The sequence below is a fragment of the Drosophila subobscura genome, chromosome O, assembly GCF_008121235.1.
Source record: "Drosophila subobscura isolate 14011-0131.10 chromosome O, UCBerk_Dsub_1.0, whole genome shotgun sequence".
Classification (NCBI taxonomy): domain Eukaryota; kingdom Metazoa; phylum Arthropoda; class Insecta; order Diptera; family Drosophilidae; genus Drosophila; species Drosophila subobscura.
In genome coordinates this window covers 21,357,628-21,374,309 of record NC_048533.1, presented here as the reverse complement: position 1 = coordinate 21,374,309, position 16,682 = coordinate 21,357,628, and the positions used below count along the sequence as shown (strand labels likewise).

The 16,682-nt window shown below is 50.0% G+C and overlaps 4 protein-coding genes across 7 annotated transcripts; 2 read left to right on the top strand and 2 right to left on the bottom strand.

Annotated features, from left to right (window-relative positions):
* Nucleotides 1–392: 392 nt before the first annotated feature.
* On the bottom strand, nt 393–2,839 carry LOC117896559 (serine/threonine-protein kinase 26). Of its 2 annotated transcripts, none has more exons than XM_034804961.1 (2): nt 1,273–2,839; nt 393–1,158 (listed from the first exon to the last, which is right to left on the bottom strand). In XM_034804961.1, the coding sequence occupies exons 1-2, from the start codon at nt 2,695–2,697 to the stop codon at nt 709–711; spliced, it is 1,875 nt and encodes a 624-aa protein (XP_034660852.1). In that variant the 5' UTR covers nt 2,698–2,839; the 3' UTR covers nt 393–708. The 2 variants fall into 2 exon arrangements, with proteins under 2 accessions (XP_034660852.1, XP_034660851.1); XM_034804960.1 differs by having other exon boundaries at nt 396–1,063; nt 1,189–2,838.
* A 334-nt stretch (nt 2,840–3,173) lies between these two features.
* On the top strand, nt 3,174–5,111 carry LOC117896561 (CDP-diacylglycerol--glycerol-3-phosphate 3-phosphatidyltransferase, mitochondrial). The gene is made up of 2 exons (XM_034804963.1): nt 3,174–4,447; nt 4,503–5,111. The coding sequence occupies exons 1-2, from the start codon at nt 3,386–3,388 to the stop codon at nt 4,920–4,922; spliced, it is 1,482 nt and encodes a 493-aa protein (XP_034660854.1). The 5' UTR covers nt 3,174–3,385; the 3' UTR covers nt 4,923–5,111.
* Nucleotides 5,112–5,752: 641 nt separating this feature from the next.
* Nucleotides 5,753–15,719, top strand: LOC117896557 (mitogen-activated protein kinase kinase kinase 4). 3 transcript variants are annotated; one of them, XM_034804956.1, is made up of 9 exons: nt 8,327–8,455; nt 8,878–9,113; nt 9,505–9,705; nt 10,543–11,339; nt 11,396–11,669; nt 11,732–11,980; nt 12,036–14,766; nt 15,204–15,383; nt 15,447–15,719. In XM_034804956.1, the coding sequence occupies exons 2-9, from the start codon at nt 9,100–9,102 to the stop codon at nt 15,525–15,527; spliced, it is 4,527 nt and encodes a 1,508-aa protein (XP_034660847.1). In that variant the 5' UTR covers nt 8,327–8,455; nt 8,878–9,099; the 3' UTR covers nt 15,528–15,719. The 3 variants fall into 3 exon arrangements, with proteins under 3 accessions (XP_034660845.1, XP_034660844.1, XP_034660847.1); XM_034804953.1 differs by lacking the exons at nt 8,327–8,455; nt 8,878–9,113 and adding an exon at nt 5,754–6,044; XM_034804954.1 differs by lacking the exons at nt 8,327–8,455; nt 8,878–9,113; nt 9,505–9,705 and adding an exon at nt 5,753–6,044.
* Nucleotides 15,720–15,769: 50 nt separating this feature from the next.
* LOC117896564 lies at nt 15,770–16,188 on the bottom strand. Its single transcript, XM_034804966.1, has 2 exons — nt 16,099–16,188; nt 15,770–16,029 (listed from the first exon to the last, which is right to left on the bottom strand). Exons 1-2 carry the CDS (start codon nt 16,103–16,105, stop codon nt 15,821–15,823), a joined length of 216 nt encoding a protein of 71 aa, XP_034660857.1. The 5' UTR covers nt 16,106–16,188; the 3' UTR covers nt 15,770–15,820.
* Nucleotides 16,189–16,682: the final 494 nt, after the last annotated feature.

Sequence of the window (16,682 nt, the reverse complement as noted above, 5' to 3'; positions counted from 1 at the left end):
TTTCAATACTTTTTCTGGTTGAATTTTTCCACAAAATATGTTTCAAACAAAAAGGTAAAATCAGGAAACGTAATTGTGTCGGAATGTTAATTCGTTGTTGCTGGTCAACCCGATTTTAGTGGGGAGTATGGACATTTCTATACCCTATATCCAGTAGTTAATGTTAAATTTGTGTTACCTGTGATATATTCTTAAACAGTAGTAAACTGAGTAGTTTCTGTATTCACTTTAGCCTGAGCCTAACATTACCTCCATTCCATAGCATATAGAAGGTATGCAGGTACGCTGTTGCTCAGGATGCGAAACAATGTTGTTCATGCTGCCTTCAGTGTGACCGCGGACTTATCGCTAAAATATACCGACTGATCTTCAGAAATATACCAACAGGTATGTAATGATTTTTTCGGTCGTTTTTATTTTGAAGTTATATATGTTTTACATTAGATTAATATTGCAGATAAACAAACGAATACATATTGTATGCCTAAATAACTGTTCAATTGAAATACATATACATATCTCCTGCTGCTCCATTGGCCACTAAATAATGTCGGAATACAATACATGTCTATTTCTGGTGTTTTTCTCCTCTTTCTTCTTCGATTCTCTTCTTTTGTTTCTCTGTTCGTGTCGGGGGTTGTGTTAATAATTTTATATATATTTATATAGGTTGGTTGGTTTGGAATTTGGGTTGGCCGTTGGACGGCCCTACTTGCGATTGCGTATGGCGCGGTCCATGATATTGTTGATGCGCGTCTCCGAATAGCCCGGCACGAGCATGTGGATAAGCTCCTTCATGAACAGGTCACTCACTCCCGGGCTGGACCGTTCGGCCAGCTCGAACACCGACTTGAGGTCGCCAATGTCGCTGCCGACGCCCATGTTCTTGCTGGTGCTGCCGCCGCCGCTGCCGCCCGAGTACTTCCTCTGGATGTCGCTCAGTACGGGGAAGAGGAAATTGTTCAAACAGGCACTGTTCGTGTGGTTTACGCGGTGTTGGCCCGTTGGAGGCTGTTTCACATGATTGGAAGAGGGATGATGCTCGTCGTTGATGTTGTTGCTGCTGCTGCTGGCGTTTGTTGCATGGAATGATTCACGTTGGCTGCTGCGACGTTGCTGCTGTTGCTGCTGCTGTTGTAGTTGTAGTAGTTGTTGCTGCTGCTGCTGCTGCTGGTGGTGCTGCTGCTGTTGCTGCTGCTGCTGCTGTTGGTGGTGTTGATGCTGCTGCTGCTGCTGTTGATGTTGATGGTGCTGCTGTTGCTCGGCAGCAGCCATTGGCAGTCCCAGAGAGGCACGACGCTCCTCCACCTGATCCAAGGGAGCCGCTGAACGGGACTGACGTAGCTCCGGCTTGGAGCTGGATCGCTTCTGGATTAGTTCATTGGCCGAGGAGGAAGTGGTCACACCCGATGATGCCGTCACTCCAGCCGAGCTCGGAGGCTGAGCATTAAGCATAGTCGTGGTCGTGGCATGTTTGTTGCTCAAGTGATTATTGTTGTTGTTGTTATTGTGGCTGTGGCTATGGTTGTGGTTCGCCTGGGTTGGCAGAGCGTTGGCCGACGCTGTGGCAGATGCTGACGCTTCGTTCGAATTGGATGCAGAGTTGACGGAGACCGAGGAGATGGAATTGCCACCGGCCGGGGATTGTGTGGTCTGCATCAGCTTCTGCATGGTCAGCTCGTGCTCCTGCAGCTGGAAGCTGTTGACGCCCGCTCGCGGGGCACTGTTGATGTGCAGCCCCTTGACGGTCATGATCCAGGGCTCGTCCTGGCTGCTGCCGCTCTGCTTGGCATCCGAGTCCGAGTCGGAGTTCTCAGACTCCGTCTCGCTCTCGTCGCCCTTGGAGACCTTCCACTTCTTGAAGCGGTCAATCAGATCGATCAGGTAGGCGTTCTTCTTGGCCTTCTTGATGAACGGATACTTGAGCAGCTCCTTGGCTGTGGGCCGGTTCTCGGGGTCCTTGTTGAGGCAGGCCTCGACAAAGTCCTTGAACGACTTGGTGTAGTTGCCAGTCAGCTGGGGCGGATTGTTCTTGGGTATGAGGAAGAGGACGCGCATCGGATGCAGCTCGGAGTTGGGCGGTTCGCCCTTGGCCAGCTCAATCGCAGTGATTCCCAGCGACCAGATGTCCGCCTTCGAATCGTACTGCGATTGCTTAATCACCTCGGGGGCCATCCAGAAGGGCGTGCCCACGAAGGTGTTCCTCTTCGAGGTGGTGTTTGTCAGCTGGCCAGCCACTCCGAAATCAGCCAGCTTCACGTCCCCCTGCTCGCTCAAGAGAACATTGGCCGCCTTGATATCTCGATGCAGCTTTCTCTCCGAGTGCAAGTAGTCGAGACCTTTGAGGACCTCCCTCAGTATGATACCGATGTGCATCTCCTCGAAGGAGCCAGCCTTCATCAGATCCAAGGCTGAGCCGCCACCCAGATACTCCATGATGATCCACAGCTTGGTGCCCTTCAGGAAGGACCCATAGTACTTGGTCACGTACGGCGAGTCGCACTGCGACAGCACCATGATCTCCTGCTGTATGTCGTCGATCTCATCCTCGGCCTCCTCCAAATCGATTATCTTTATGGCCACCACCTGCTGGGTGCGATTGTCGATGCCTTTGAACACCTCACCGAAGGAGCCCTTGCCTATGCGCTCCTGTTTGGTGAAAATGAGCTCCGGGTCGACTTTCTCTGTCCAGGACATGGTTGCGCTTGCTGTGGTCGCCTTTCGTGGACCTTCGGGGCTGGGGCTGACGACGAATTTCTATGGGCTTTTGCTTGACTAATAATTTTTTCGCTTTTCGTTTTAATCCAAGTTTTCTACTTAGTGTGACCGCGGACCTATCGATAAAACATACCCGCTAGAGCCTCAAAAATATACCGACAGCAAATTTAGCATTTTCCAAATGTATTATCCGAACTTGAAATGCTGCCTCATAGTACAAACTAAAACTCTCAGCCCAGATTAAATTTTTTTTGATATGGTTCTCAAAAACAGCCCCAACAGCCCTAAACAATTGTGACAAAATACCCAAAAGTATTGGTTTTGTGTGCGATGTTTTGACGTACCTGTTACTTTTTTAAAATATTTTTAAATCACAGCTCCGATATTTAGTGGTGCATTTCTGTGAAATCGAAGATATACTATTTTGAAATCAGCTGGTTGAAAAGGGGACACTTTCCAACACCTACTATTTGGATAAACTTAAGATACTTAATTTCACAAAATAACCAGTCTTTTTGCATTAAATCGCCCTCCGATGACTGAAACTGGGGCCAAAACAGAAGTAAAACAACAGTGAACAATGACCGAGGGGCCCTTACAGCCACTGCGCACCGTTGATCAATAAGCAGTCCGCGAAGACGTCGCGAGAGAAATTCGCGCCGAAACAATGTTATATCTCCGCCGCTTGTTCAGCCAGGAGCTGAGTCCTGCCGCACAAACGGATATCCTCGGTTGCCTACAACAGGCACCACACCTGCTAACCAATGGCTTTGCCGGTGCGCCAGCTCTGGAGAGTCTTTCCTGGTTACACAATCTGGCGCCCTGTTTCCCGCTGCGCGGCGAGCAGATCCATGTGATACACGAGCCCCAGCACTTCTACGACACGTTGGTGCAGCGCATTGCCAAGGCAAAGAAGCGCATAGTGCTGGCCAGCCTCTACCTGGGCACGGGTCAGCTGGAGAACGCCATGGTCCAGACGTTGCGTCACAGCCTCCAAGCGCAATCGTCGCTGCGGCTCAACGTGCTGTTGGATTTCACACGCGGTACACGTGGCGAGCTCAACTCCAAAACGATGCTGCTGCCACTGGTACGCGAGTTCAAAGAGCAGGTGCAGCTGTCCCTCTACCACACGCCAGATCTGCGGGGGATGACCAAGCGACTGATGCCACCCCGCTGGAACGAACTCCTGGGCCTGCAGCACATGAAGGTCTACCTGTTCGACGATGCGGTGATCATATCCGGGGCTAACCTTTCGAATGACTACTTCACCAACCGACAAGACCGCTACATCCTGATCGAGGACAAGCCCCTGGCGGACTTTTATGCACAGTTCATCGAGCGGGTGCAGGAATTCAGCCTGGCGGTCAGCCCGGACGCCACTGAGGGGCTGCATCGCAACTGGAGCATCCTGCCCTACGAGGGCACTAAGCAGCAGTTCATTGAGCAGGCCAGGAAGCGAATATCGGACTTTGTGCAGGAGACTTATCAGCGGCAGAGTCAGGTGAGGGAGCAGCAGACGCAGGCGGACACCTGGGTGTTCCCGCTGCTCGAGATGGGCCAGATTGGCATTCATCACGACAGTGTGGTGACCAAGCGACTGCTCTCCAGCTGCATTGCCGGCTCCCGCCTCAAACTCGCCACCGGCTACTTTAATCTGACGCAGGACTACATGGACACCATCACGCACAAGTGCCTGGCGCAGTGCAGCATTCTCATGGCCCATCCGAACGTAAGCTTCCCTTTTTTCTTGATTTTTTTCCTTTTTAATGTTTATTGATTCACAGGCAAATGGCTTCCAGGGCGCTAAGGGGCCTGCCGGTGGTATTCCGGCTGCTTACACCCTGATAGCAAAGAGCTTCTACGAGAGTCTGGTGCGCCGCAAGCAGAATCATCGCGTAAATTTCTTCGAATACGAGAAGCCCGGCTGGACGTACCACGCCAAGGGTCTGTGGTACTATCTGCCCGAGGCGAAGCTGCCAAATCTAACGCTTATTGGGTCCTCGAATTTCGGCGAGCGTTCGGTGAATCGCGACCTGGAGACTCAGGTGTGCCTCGTGACGAGCAACACGGATCTAAGCCAGCGGCTGCAGGCCGAGGCGGATCGCCTCTATGATCTGTCGCAGACGGCGGAGCGGGAGATTGTTAAGCGTGTCGTGCCCCGTTGGGTGCAGGCTGTTGTACGCATATTCAGGAACTTTTTCTAGACTATTCAAAGTGTTAGTTAAATTGGCTGTTGTTGAGGCCCCCGCCTCCCCATCGTACCAGTTACTATAGTGTTTAAATCGTGTTTAATTATTGCATGTGTGTGTGCGCGTGGTTGATACTGCTGTAAATGGTTAGTTTTGTACACAGTTTAGAATTTGTTAAACAATAAAGTGAATTTTCAAAGGAAATATTTCACGGCGCCCAATCAGCTTAAACTGTGACTTCGCAGTGTTGGTTACCAGCATCGAAATATGAGCTTTGCTGCGAAACAGCTGTGGAGGGACAGCTGTGTGGTTGGACGCACTACTAAAACGCACTGAAATCATGTGAATATTTTGTGCCGACTTTTGATGTATAGCCTCACCAATGATTTTTAGCCAGAAGTGTTATGAGTAGCTGCATTTTGATAACAATTAATGTGGCATTTTAAACGATTATTTGCGCCACATCAATTTCAAACCGAGCAGTGTTGAGCACCGTTCAAATTTAAGTGTGTGTTTGTGTGGAGCCTCGCCAAGCTCCAAAGACCTCTTCACTGATTACTGTATTTTTTTGGCCCAGGTAAGACGCGTCACCTGGTTTGCGCGCTGTGTTCGGGAACAAATTGAATGCTGAGACCCATTTTGGTTTCGTTATGAGCGCCGCCCGTATGCGTAGCCGCATCTGTGTGTTTGTTTGCCGTGAAAGTTAAATTAAAATAAATGTGATTATCATCCGGCTAAAGCCGCCAGCCACTACAGCAACAGTAAAAACAACAGCAAAAGCAGCAGCAGCGCGTGCTACCAGTGCTTGTGTGTGTGTGTTTATACAGATGTATGCATATATGTAGATGTGTGTGTGAATATTTCCAAGAATAACAAAAGCAGCAACAACAAACAGTGCAAAATGTCAAACAATCGGCGAAGAGTGCGCACAATTGATTACGTCGCCCTTCAGAGCCTGCAGCTGCAAACGACGCCGGCTAGAAACAATACAGCAGCCCCGGCAGCAGCAGCATCAACAACGCAGGAGGAGGATGAAGATGGAGCAGAAACCACTGCCACTACCACTACCACCAGCCCACCACCAGTGCCCCCATTGCGGTTACGACGCGAACACAGCGTGGATGAGGATGTTGCAAGGTGAGCCCATTGCCGCCGGGCAAGTGGAATTTTTCGGGATTTTCCAAGCGAACAAGAAATGTTACGTTGCAGCAGCAGCAGCCATCAGCTAGCAACTTTTTTTGGTCTTTAGAGTCTGTTTTAGTCGCTCGACTCCACGCTCTCATTCGCTCTCCCTCTCTTTCTGTCCTGTTTTAAGCGCATTTCGCCAGTTTTTTAATTGTTAAAACGTAAACAACGTGTTTCGCCGTCGCTCAACGAACCCATACGACATTTCTGCAAGACAGTCATAAAACAAAATTCCAAAACTCTGCATTTTTGCTGGAAATTGAACACCTTTTCGTTCTGCTCTTTTTCTTGGCCGGGGTGGGAGCGGCGCAATTACAATTATACACCACACACTCTTCTGCCCCGTGATCTGATGTTCCAGTGCTGAGTGTTTCGGTGCGCTTGTGTGTGTGTGTGTGTGAACATTTATCATAACCCACCATATTCGGGTCGGGTGGTGCTTCAGCTGCAGGGAGTGGGAGTCGAGACTTTCAAGACATTTGCTGATAACGCCGCTAGCTTTTGCTTTTGCCTGATAAGACAACGCATACACACACATCCATCGTACACCTATGACATTCTCTGGTTACCTCGTTTATGTGTGTCCGCTGAGCGCTTATTCATAATTTGTTTAAAAATTTTTGATTTGATTTTTCCGGTAAACAGCAGAGGGTGAGACATGACATTCGCAGGAAAAGCTGCACATATTTCTTTTTCCTGTCGCATGTCTGTACGCAGTTAGCGGGAAAATCACGCCAAACATAAATTTTGATTTTTGGCTGGCACCTGCTCGCGCTGCTCTGCTGCGTCTCTCTGCCGTCTTCTATCCTCTGCGTCTTGTTCTTCTTCACCTCACATACCAGTTTGTTGTGGGGTGGGTGAGACAGGGAGATGCAGGGAGAGGGAGACAAGACACTGCGACCAGCTAAAACGCGTTTAATACGTGCGCTTGCACATTCTGCTTTGTAACCTCTTTCGTTATAGCGTCGCGGGGCAATTCTGTTTTGAAATCAAATTCGCTTTCTTCTCAAGTTACATACCCCGGACGGACCTTTGTCTCTTGTCGAATGAATGGAATTCCACTGCCCGAAGGCCTTTCCTAACTGTTGTTGGAAACTTGGCCAAAAGATCTCTCTCTCTCTCTCTTTCACTACTTCCAAAGAGATCCACGCTCTTGCCGCATCGTACTTGAACTTGCAACTCACACACTTATTTTCGTGTCTCTCTCTCTCTGTGGTTAATCAGTGGGCATGCCCGGCGATACCATCAGTTTGTTTGATAAGCATAACTACGGCCGTGTACTATGTATAATTAACAGAAAACATTTCCGCGTGCCCCCCACACACTCACACACGTGTCGTATGTTTCGATTTTTGAATTGTTTGTTTCGTGAACTTCTGTTTACTCTAGAGAGTGCCAGTGATCGTTTTATTGGCTGTAATATAATTGAGCAGAAAAATAACAAGAACCAAAATATGTGCAATCATCGGCAGCCGAAGACTTTGATACCCTTGCTGATCGTACTTCAATTTTTGAGGCTACCAATTATAGAAATTTTTATACAAACCACAGTTAGGGTCCCCAATGTCGTCTCACAGTGCGATCGACAGTGATCGTTGGAGGGGCAAAACTGATCAATTACTCATCGCACTCGCTTCCTGTCAACTTTTCTATGCCTCATGAATGATGCCTGCCATGCGTATGTGTAACAAAGGGTGTTACATATCAAGAATACGCCCTGGCGTTCACGTGACGTAGCATAGGGAATGGGACTACCCTATGACTCGAAGCCACTTGATTTAACAGATTGGAATTGATTTTCCCTTCGATTTGTGGCACGCATGCAGACAGACAGGCAGGCAGGTTTCGATTTCCAGCTGGCTGGAGTATACTATTGTTTATATTGACCGCCACCCACTGTGTGTCTGTGGGTAAACAAAGCTAATTAAGTAACGAGCGCGTACATAATAAAATACAATAAATTAATATTTAATATTCGCCAGCAGGCGGTGAGGCGCGAAGTCAATTACAACCCACAAAACAAACGAATGGCAAGCTGATCGATCGGCAGCCGCTCGCTCTCGCTCTATCACTCTCTCGACTCTCTTTATATGCTCTTTATATGCTCTCTCGCTGTCTCTCGATTTGCATGGTTAGCCACCCACTGAACTCTCCCCAGCACTCTCTTCGGCAGATGGGGCCCATAAACAATTGGATGGCGGTCGCGCTTTTAGTTTGCCGCCGTTTGCACTCGGCACTGAGCACAGTCGCAGTCGTTCGGGAAGCGACGCCGTTGTCGGGGGTACACGCGATATACATAGACTCGACCGAAGCGTTTGCCATATAGTATATATCGGCATATCGACGAGAGACGACTCGATGGGGTAAATTCTTGTTAAAAGTGCTAATAAATTGACTGCCGGCCGCCGCGCGCAACATTTCGCTTTGCACGACAAATGTCGGCACGGATTTCCATCGCGTTATGAAATCCCCCAAAACCCTGGCCGGTGCCCCAAAGGAAGCGAAAAGGCGTGTGAACTATGCCCTTTGTTGTAGGCGCGCTGATAAAACAGTAAAACTATAACAACACTTGGAGCCTCCTCCATTAAAAGATAGTGCATAAATACTATGTAAAAGAAATCGCCGCACTGAGATTCGGAATCGGAATCCCACAAAGTCCAGTCATCGTTCGGTCGCGTCTAAAGTTCTCCTCCGCTCTCTCTCGCTCACTCTGTGTAATTTTTATTTACTTTTCGATTGTGCTTTTTATTGTTTTTTCTTTTTTTTTACACATTGTCACTCACAGTCGGCAGTCGGCCGTGTAGAGTGAGCCGAGTCGAGCCGTACAATTAGATGTACATAAATTTTAGGGGGCCAGAGTACTATTCAAAAGTAATAGCCAGCTCCCACTCACCCCTCCAGCACCCAGTTTTGAGCTCTGCGCGAAAGAGTTATCGTTGCGATTCGCTGATCTCGCGGAAAAGTTTGAGAGCAGTTGTGGTGCTGTTCAAACTGTAGACCGTCAAAAATGCGTCGGAAAAAGTAAGTAAAATTCGGATTTAGAGTTTTCTCTTGTGATTTTGCCAACTGAAATCATGAAATTGGCTGATGAAAGTATGTGTTGCGATGTGGTGCGACGACAGGCATAATTGCCAACCGATGAAATAAATCAAACCTGCCCTCAAATTAAACCATAATCATGGGCGTGACAAGCGGCTGTCTGCAGCCTGTGCGATAAGATAAACGCATTTGCATGGCACATGGAAATGGGCAGGGGGTCCAGTCGATTTATCGTAACCAAACGGCGATTAGGCTGCGTGAAGGCACTTGCCTCTGCTATCCAATTAGCGACCAATTAGGGCAAACCCTTGGCTTTAGATAGTCAGTGTTGACCGAAACACTAAATCTCTGCCTCTCCTTTTGGCTCTTGCAGAGTGGAGTATCGTGTCAAACAGACGCCCTCGCGGCCAGTGCAAATGTCCAATGCCCGCATTGGGGCACTCGAGGAGGACTTGGCACCCGAGGATGAGCTGGCCGCTCACTATGCGGAATTCGGCACAACGCCACCACGCACAAGGCTCAAGATCAAGAATCGAGACTGGGAGCGCAAGCAGAAGGTGTCCAATGTTGCAGCGTAAGTAGCATCACAGATCGCCTGTAATTACCATTCCCATTTCATCATCAGCCTTATGGTAAATGTCCGTTTGTGTGTGTTCATCTGTAGGAGCTGTCGATTATGCATTTTTTTGGTACCCATAGCCATCCATCCATCCATATTCTTTTCATTCATTTTGTTCTGTCAAACTCGGCAGCGAAGGTTCTGTGTTGTTGGATGTCTCTAGTAACTAGAGTCTAGTTGTTACAATCTTCGAATTAGAGCACTGATCGTCATTTTATGACCACTGTCCTAAGCAACAAACATTTCGAATTTCGTGTAATTTTACATCTAATATTCATTCAGCGGATTTTCTGTTTTCAAATAGTATCTACAGTATTACCCCCGAAAAACATGTACCATCAACAGGTGGTAGTTATTTCAATACCATAAAACCTTCCATGATTGGCATATTTTGGGTATTTCATCATGAAACTCGGCAATCGCTCGTGGCAAATGCTCTCCCATTTAGTATCATTCAAAACGATTATGTGTCTGTTCGATTATGGGAAATTTGTACAGCCAATTAATGTCACTAGCTGCTGTCGGACAGGTTGCAGGTTTTGCATAGTGACAGATACCCTTTTGCTGTGCATAGATATGAGAGTTCGAGGGCGATAAGGGTTTGCGTCCGGGCTATGCGTTGGGCACTAGTGTCGAAAGCAGTCACTAAAATCTACCGTCCATATGCTCCCGTATGCCGCACTTTCGTTTTATGTTGCTAGGTGTGTGCATCCACTAACCAAATGATCATCAACATCATAATCATTATGGTACACCACATGGAACCCACTTACTAATTGATTTGTTCAACAGTTCCCCAGATCTGCCTGCCAGCGTGGGTGGTACGCCCAAGAAGGGCATGTCACGGATGGCACGATCGCGAGTCCTGCGTCGCAACACCATGGACTGTGCGCTGCTCAACGAGATGTTTGTGAACGAGGAGAACAAGCGAACGGACAAGCGGCTGCAGTCGCTGCTGCGCGACTCGGAGCGGGAGATGAAGAACTCGCTGGCCACCACGGCTGTGGCGCCGCCACGGGGCAGCAGCTTCCATGAGAGCGCACATCCGCTGGAGTCGCTGGACAAGATCATGCCACTCAGCTCGGATGCGATGCCGCCGCCACTACCGCTGCGCATTGCCTCCAAGGTGGTGGAGAGCTGCAATCGGTATCGCTGTGTGTCCTCGCGACCCATTGGCTACCGCTCGTCGGCACCGCCGCTGGCCTTTGCCGCTCAGCTGCCGGCAGGTCTTCTCAGCGGCGGTCATGGCAAGCAGCAGTCGGTGGGCATTGGCAAGCGGAAGGACTTCCACGAGACGTTTGCCAATCTGATCAAGCTGGGCAGTGTGGATCGGCAGGATGCCAAGCCGTCGCAGGAGGAGCACACCTGGCAGACGGAGCTAAAGGATCTCATATGGCTGGAGCTGCAGGCCTGGCAGGCCGATCGCACCGTGGAGCAGCAGGACAAGTACCTCTTCGAGTCCCGCCAAGGCGTCTCCGATCTTCTCACCCAAATCATCAGCTACAAATTCCAGCCACGGTATCGCCGTGAGCCGAGTCTGATCAGCCTGGACAGTGGCATTCATTCCGAGAGCAATTCCAATGCCAGCTGTAAGTGGGACAATATATTTTATACGAGTTCAGCTCCTTTATCTATATCTTCACAGCTCCTTTGCCCAGCAAACTGTGTCAGGGCTGCATGTCGCTGTACTGCAAGGACTGCATGGAGCAGCAGGAGTTGGCGCTGCGCGAAGTGGAGGGCATGCTGACACGACTGGAGGCTGCCGAGGCGCTCTATCCCTCGTCACAGGCGATGGGCGCACTGCATCCCATATACAAGTCGCAGAGTTTTGTGGGGCGCATCAAGTCCATGTGCCTGTGGTACAACATTACCAAGCAGAACAAACTGAAGCTCAGTATTTTGGGCATGATTCTGGCCAGGTGAGACACACGCTACATACTAAAGATGATCCTTATGCTCATGCGAATGTTTTCCCTTGCAGGCTGCAGGATGAAAAGTTTTCATGGCCCGTGCAAACTTCATGCCCCGCTGCCTCGGACAGCGGCAACTCATCCGCCTCGGGCGTGGACAACGATGATTCGGCGGTGAATTCAATGGACTCTGCCAAGCCGCCCAGTTGTCCAACTACGCGCAAGGGCTGCCGCAATGGCAGCGTCACATCCAGTCATAAAGTGCAGTTTATGCTCAACGATGCGGCGCATGTGCCGGGAGAGACATCCAGCAGCAATGAGTAAGTTTATAAAGCTTTCCCGAATATTAGATGATCCTTATTCTACCCCTTGCAGATCCACCTCCACTGAGGTCAGTCAGCTGTCCAGCGAGTGCCTGCATGGTCATGGCTTGCGCAAGGGTTCCATGCACGACATCAACATATTCAGCGTTGAGCCACTGGGCACCTGCAGCAACGATGTCAGCGGTGGCGATGGCTCCTCGGCGCTGTACCGAAAGTTCATTGAGAATGTGCTGAAGAGTCGTGGATTGGCCAAGTCGCTGGCTTTCCTGCACAAACTGCACAATGTGGCGCTGTACAAGGCGCACATTGCACTGGAGAAGCCGGGTGCGGAGGACTTCGACTTTGAGCTGGATGCGGAGGCGATTGAGGAGGATGTGCCGCGGCTGGATCCGCAGATAAGTCGCGAGCAGGTGATCGAGCTGCGCACATACGGTTACTGGAGCGAGGAGGCGCAGTCCATCAATTTACCCTCATACATTCCCACCTTTGTGTTCCTGAGCGGCATTCCGCTGCAGTTTATGCACGAGTTTCTGCGCATGCGCCTCGAGACGCGACCCGTTCGACCCAATCCGCTCAGTCTGGGGCAGCTGATGAAGGAGCTGCGCGAGGGCCTGACCCTGGCGCTAACCCATCGCGAGCGCTACCAGCGGCACATTACGACGGCTCTGGTGGAGAACGAGGCGGAGCTGGGCAGCTACATCAACATCCTCAATCAGTACGATGCCACGGTGCGCAAGACCTTTGAGCTGTATCTCGACTACATCGATCAGCTGGTGCTGGTGGCCGTGCCGGAGACGAACCAGAAGTCGGTGCTCGAGAAGGAGTGGATGTTCACCAAGCTAATCAGTCCCATGATCACGGGCATGCACACTCTCGCCTCGCAGAAATTCTGCGGCATCATCAGCAAACTCTTGCGCAGCATCTCGGAGCGGCTGGTCAAACGCTCCGTGGAGCTGGACCAAAAGATCGAGGGCACAGCCGACAATGATGACAACGAGGAGCTCAAGTGGCAGCTGCTGACCATCTGCCGGGAGACACAGTCGCTGCTGACCGTGGAGCGAGAGCGGTCCATCAAAGTGCTCTTCTTTGCCAAGACCTTCTGCCGCGACGTAGAGACGACGGACTTCCATCGGGAGCACTACGAGGACGATGTGGCCAACCATCAGCACGATTTCATATGTTCGGACGTGAAGGCGGCATTCAAGCTGCTGCAGCACGATGTGCTCGAGGTGCGCAACAAGCTGACGGAGATTATCGAGGGTGTCCAAACCCGCTGCTGTCTGAGCAACATGCGAGACCTGGACGAGCAGGATCGGCAGGCGGTGCTGTCGCGCACAAGGGAGATCCTCCATCAGGGCTACAAGTTTGGCTTTGAGTACCACAAGGATGTCATCAGGCTGTTCGAGCAGCGCATCATGGACCAAAAGGACAGTGGAGCGCACACGGTGGACCTTGCGCTGGGCATCATTACTTACGCCAAAATGTGGATGCATTTTGTGATGGAGCGCTGCGAACGGGGGCGTGGCATGCGTCCCCGTTGGGCCTCCCAGGGTCTGGAGTTCCTCATACTTGCCTGTGATCCGCAGATCACCCAGCACCTGGACGAGCATCAGTTCGAGGAGCTGAAACAGCAAATGGATCGCTGCATTTCGCACGTCATTGGCATCACCTCGGAGCCGGAGAAGGTGGCACGCAAGAAGGCATCGCCACGCACCCGCAAGACCTCTTCGCCGGCCACCTCACGTTCCCGCACGCCCACCCGCACCCCCATGTCGGCGGGCATTGTGTTGAATCCTAATACGCCGCCGCTGCAGTCGCCGCCCTACAACAAGCTGCTGCATCCGCAGTTCAGCCTCAAGGAGGACTTGCTGCAGCAGTCATCGAACGCGTACAGTTCCGTGGACAGCGGCGACTATGTGGACACCCCATGCCGGAGCAGTCCCAATGGGGAGCTGCGTTTGCTGGTGCCCCAGACGCCGCCCACACCGGCATCCTCGGGCAAGGGCAGCCTTGAGAGCACACCGCTGGCGCTGCGGCAGGAACGGGTGCGCGATGCCGTCAATCGACTGGACCTGGATCTGGAGGAGCAGCTGCGCGAACGTCGACTGATTGGCCAGGTCAAGGCCCTAAACTCGTGCGACAAGGTGCACATCCGTGCGCGCAGCGTCCACTTCCGCTGGCATCGGGGCATCAAGATTGGCCAGGGACGCTTCGGCAAGGTCTACACGGCGGTCAACAACAACACGGGCGAGCTGATGGCCATGAAGGAGATCGCCATACAGCCGGGCGAGACAAGGGCCCTCAAGAACGTCGCCGAGGAGCTCAAGATCCTCGAGGGCATCAAGCACAAAAATCTGGTGCGCTACTACGGCATCGAAGTGCATCGCGAGGAGCTGCTCATCTTCATGGAACTCTGCTCCGAGGGCACACTGGAGTCGCTGGTGGAGCTGACCGCTGGTCTGCCCGAGGCACTGGCACGCCGCTTCACCGCTCAACTGCTCTCGGGTGTGTCCGAGCTGCACAAGCACGGCATTGTGCATCGCGACATCAAGACGGCAAACATCTTCCTAGTCGATGGCAGCAACAGTCTCAAGCTGGGCGACTTTGGTTCCGCAGTCAAGATTCAGGCGCACACCACGGTGCCCGGCGAACTGCAGGGCTACGTGGGCACGCAGGCCTACATGGCGCCAGAGGTGTTTACCAAGACGAACAGCGATGGCCATGGCCGAGCCGCCGATATCTGGTCCGTGGGCTGTGTTGTTGTGGAGATGGCCTCGGGCAAGGTAAGCGTTGACACCACAGTGCTGTGGTTGGTACTTGTAGATAAGCAGAGCGGTTTGGCTTGCTTTATTTATTGCTCATTTCACAATGTTTCGTAACATAGATTTGGCTTCAGCCAGATACTTACAGCGGAGTTTTTTGCTAACTTAAATGTGGGGTAGATCGAATTTCCATTTGCATATTTACATATGTATAACATTATAAATAGTTGAGGTAATATTTCCATATATTTCATGAATCGAAAAATGATGAATGAAAGTACATAGAACTTCCTCTATATACTTGCCACAGAAAAGATCGGTTTTGGGTACATTTAAGTCTATTTTTCCACAAGTATTTCGATCGCAAGTAGAACCATTAGCAGCGAAGAATTTATTCCCTTTTTTTATACATAATTTAATTTTAATCTCTTTTTTTTCTCTATTCAATATTCTTCTAGCGTCCTTGGGCACAATTTGATTCCAACTTCCAAATCATGTTCAAAGTGGGCATGGGCGAGAAGCCCAAGGCGCCGGAGAGCCTGTCGCAGGAGGGTCACGACTTTGTCGATCATTGCCTGCAGCATGATCCCAAGCAGCGTCTGACAGCCATGGAGCTGCTGGAGCACAATTTCTGCAAGGTTTGTAGTGCCACAAAATAAATGTACTTATAAATCGTTTAATTTCTTCTTTCTTTTCTCCAGTATGGCCGTGACGAGTGCAGCAGCGAGCAGCTGCAGATGCAGGTGCGTGGCTCGTTTCGACGCAACGTGGCAACCAGCTAATCGTGGAACATGGAATGGATACCTCTTTGGGGTTTTCTATCTTAGCTCACCCCTACATATGGTGTGTGGCATATGTACGTGAGGTGTGCGTGCACTTTGTGTAGTGTTTAATTTATGTGAATGTCGATTAACTTAATGGCTGCGCCTAGTTGTATGTTGGACAATAAATAACCCAATTTAGTGAAAAGCCAAGTCGATCCGTATCCCAAACTCATTTAATCTAAGCCAAAAAACTAAGCAACTAAGCTTGCAATTGAATATTTAATTCAAATATCATCGGACACTCTCGAGCTTTAGTAAATTGGATATGCGGTGCTGACCACGGGTGTGGGCTCGGTGTCTGCAGCGCTTGGGGGTCCGGGGAAGCCTGTGGTGCCACCACCCTCGACGGGTGCTCCATTGGGAGGAGTTGGGTCCGGCAGGCCAATGGTGGGTATGGACTGGGCCGTGGTCCACGGTGTGCAGAACAGGAAGAGGCAAATGCTCAGCAGCAAATACAGGACTGCAAAGGGATTTTAACAATTGAATGAGAATTATATCCTATTTATTCTCGTTTAAAACTTGCACTTACATTTCATGGTGATGGCGTGACAAAGACTGTTGGCCTGTCGCTTCCGCCAAGCGGCTTTTATGGCCGCTAAAACGCTGATGACTTATTAATTAAATTCCCAAAATTAATCTTACTGGCATTGGGCTTATCGAAATTTGGATACTTGGATATGAACTGCTGCCTAACGTCGCCGTGGATTTAACCCATGAAAAATAAATATATTTTTCCTAAAAAAAGATAATCAATGAAGGCGATTATCTGTTCCTGGAAATAACCAAATCTAGCAGCATATTGAAGGTAGATGTGGATGTTCCTATGACGCACACTTCATCAACATATTGTATATAGCGTGTACCCAGATCGGAACCCAATTGTAGGTCAGGGAATAATTGAATGCGTTTGATTGGTAATGCATTTTATTTATTTGTTCATTTCTGGTGATTATTTTTGCATACAACACAACGGAAACAAGATCGAGTCAAACTTAACGACAAACATTAACGTAACATAGTTCGGTTAGACGGGGAATAGATATAACTCGTTGATATGTATTTATGTAGCGACAGTTTCAGTTAACAGTTTTTTAGAGTTTAAACAATATATAG

What these genes read in the sequence shown, in the direction of transcription:
- LOC117896561 (XM_034804963.1), top strand. Translation starts at nt 3,386, where the DNA reads ATGTTATATCTCCGCCGCTTGTTCAGCCAGGAGCTGAGTCCTGCCGCA. An exon ending in TTCTCATGGCCCATCCGAAC is followed by an intron (nt 4,448 to 4,502) that starts GTAAGCTTCCCT and finishes ATTGATTCACAG; the next exon opens with GCAAATGGCTTCCAGGGCGC.
- LOC117896559 (XM_034804961.1), bottom strand. Translation starts at nt 2,697, where the DNA reads ATGTCCTGGACAGAGAAAGTCGACCCGGAGCTCATTTTCACCAAACAG. An exon ending in CCTCTCTGGGACTGCCAATG is followed by an intron (nt 1,159 to 1,272) that starts GCTGCTGCCGAG and finishes CAGCAGCAGCAG; the next exon opens with CAGCAACAACTACTACAACT.
- LOC117896557 (XM_034804953.1), top strand. Translation starts at nt 5,809, where the DNA reads ATGTCAAACAATCGGCGAAGAGTGCGCACAATTGATTACGTCGCCCTT. An exon ending in GTGGATGAGGATGTTGCAAG is followed by an intron (nt 6,045 to 9,504) that starts GTGAGCCCATTG and finishes TGGCTCTTGCAG; the next exon opens with AGTGGAGTATCGTGTCAAAC. An exon ending in GAGCAATTCCAATGCCAGCT is followed by an intron (nt 11,340 to 11,395) that starts GTAAGTGGGACA and finishes ATATCTTCACAG; the next exon opens with CTCCTTTGCCCAGCAAACTG.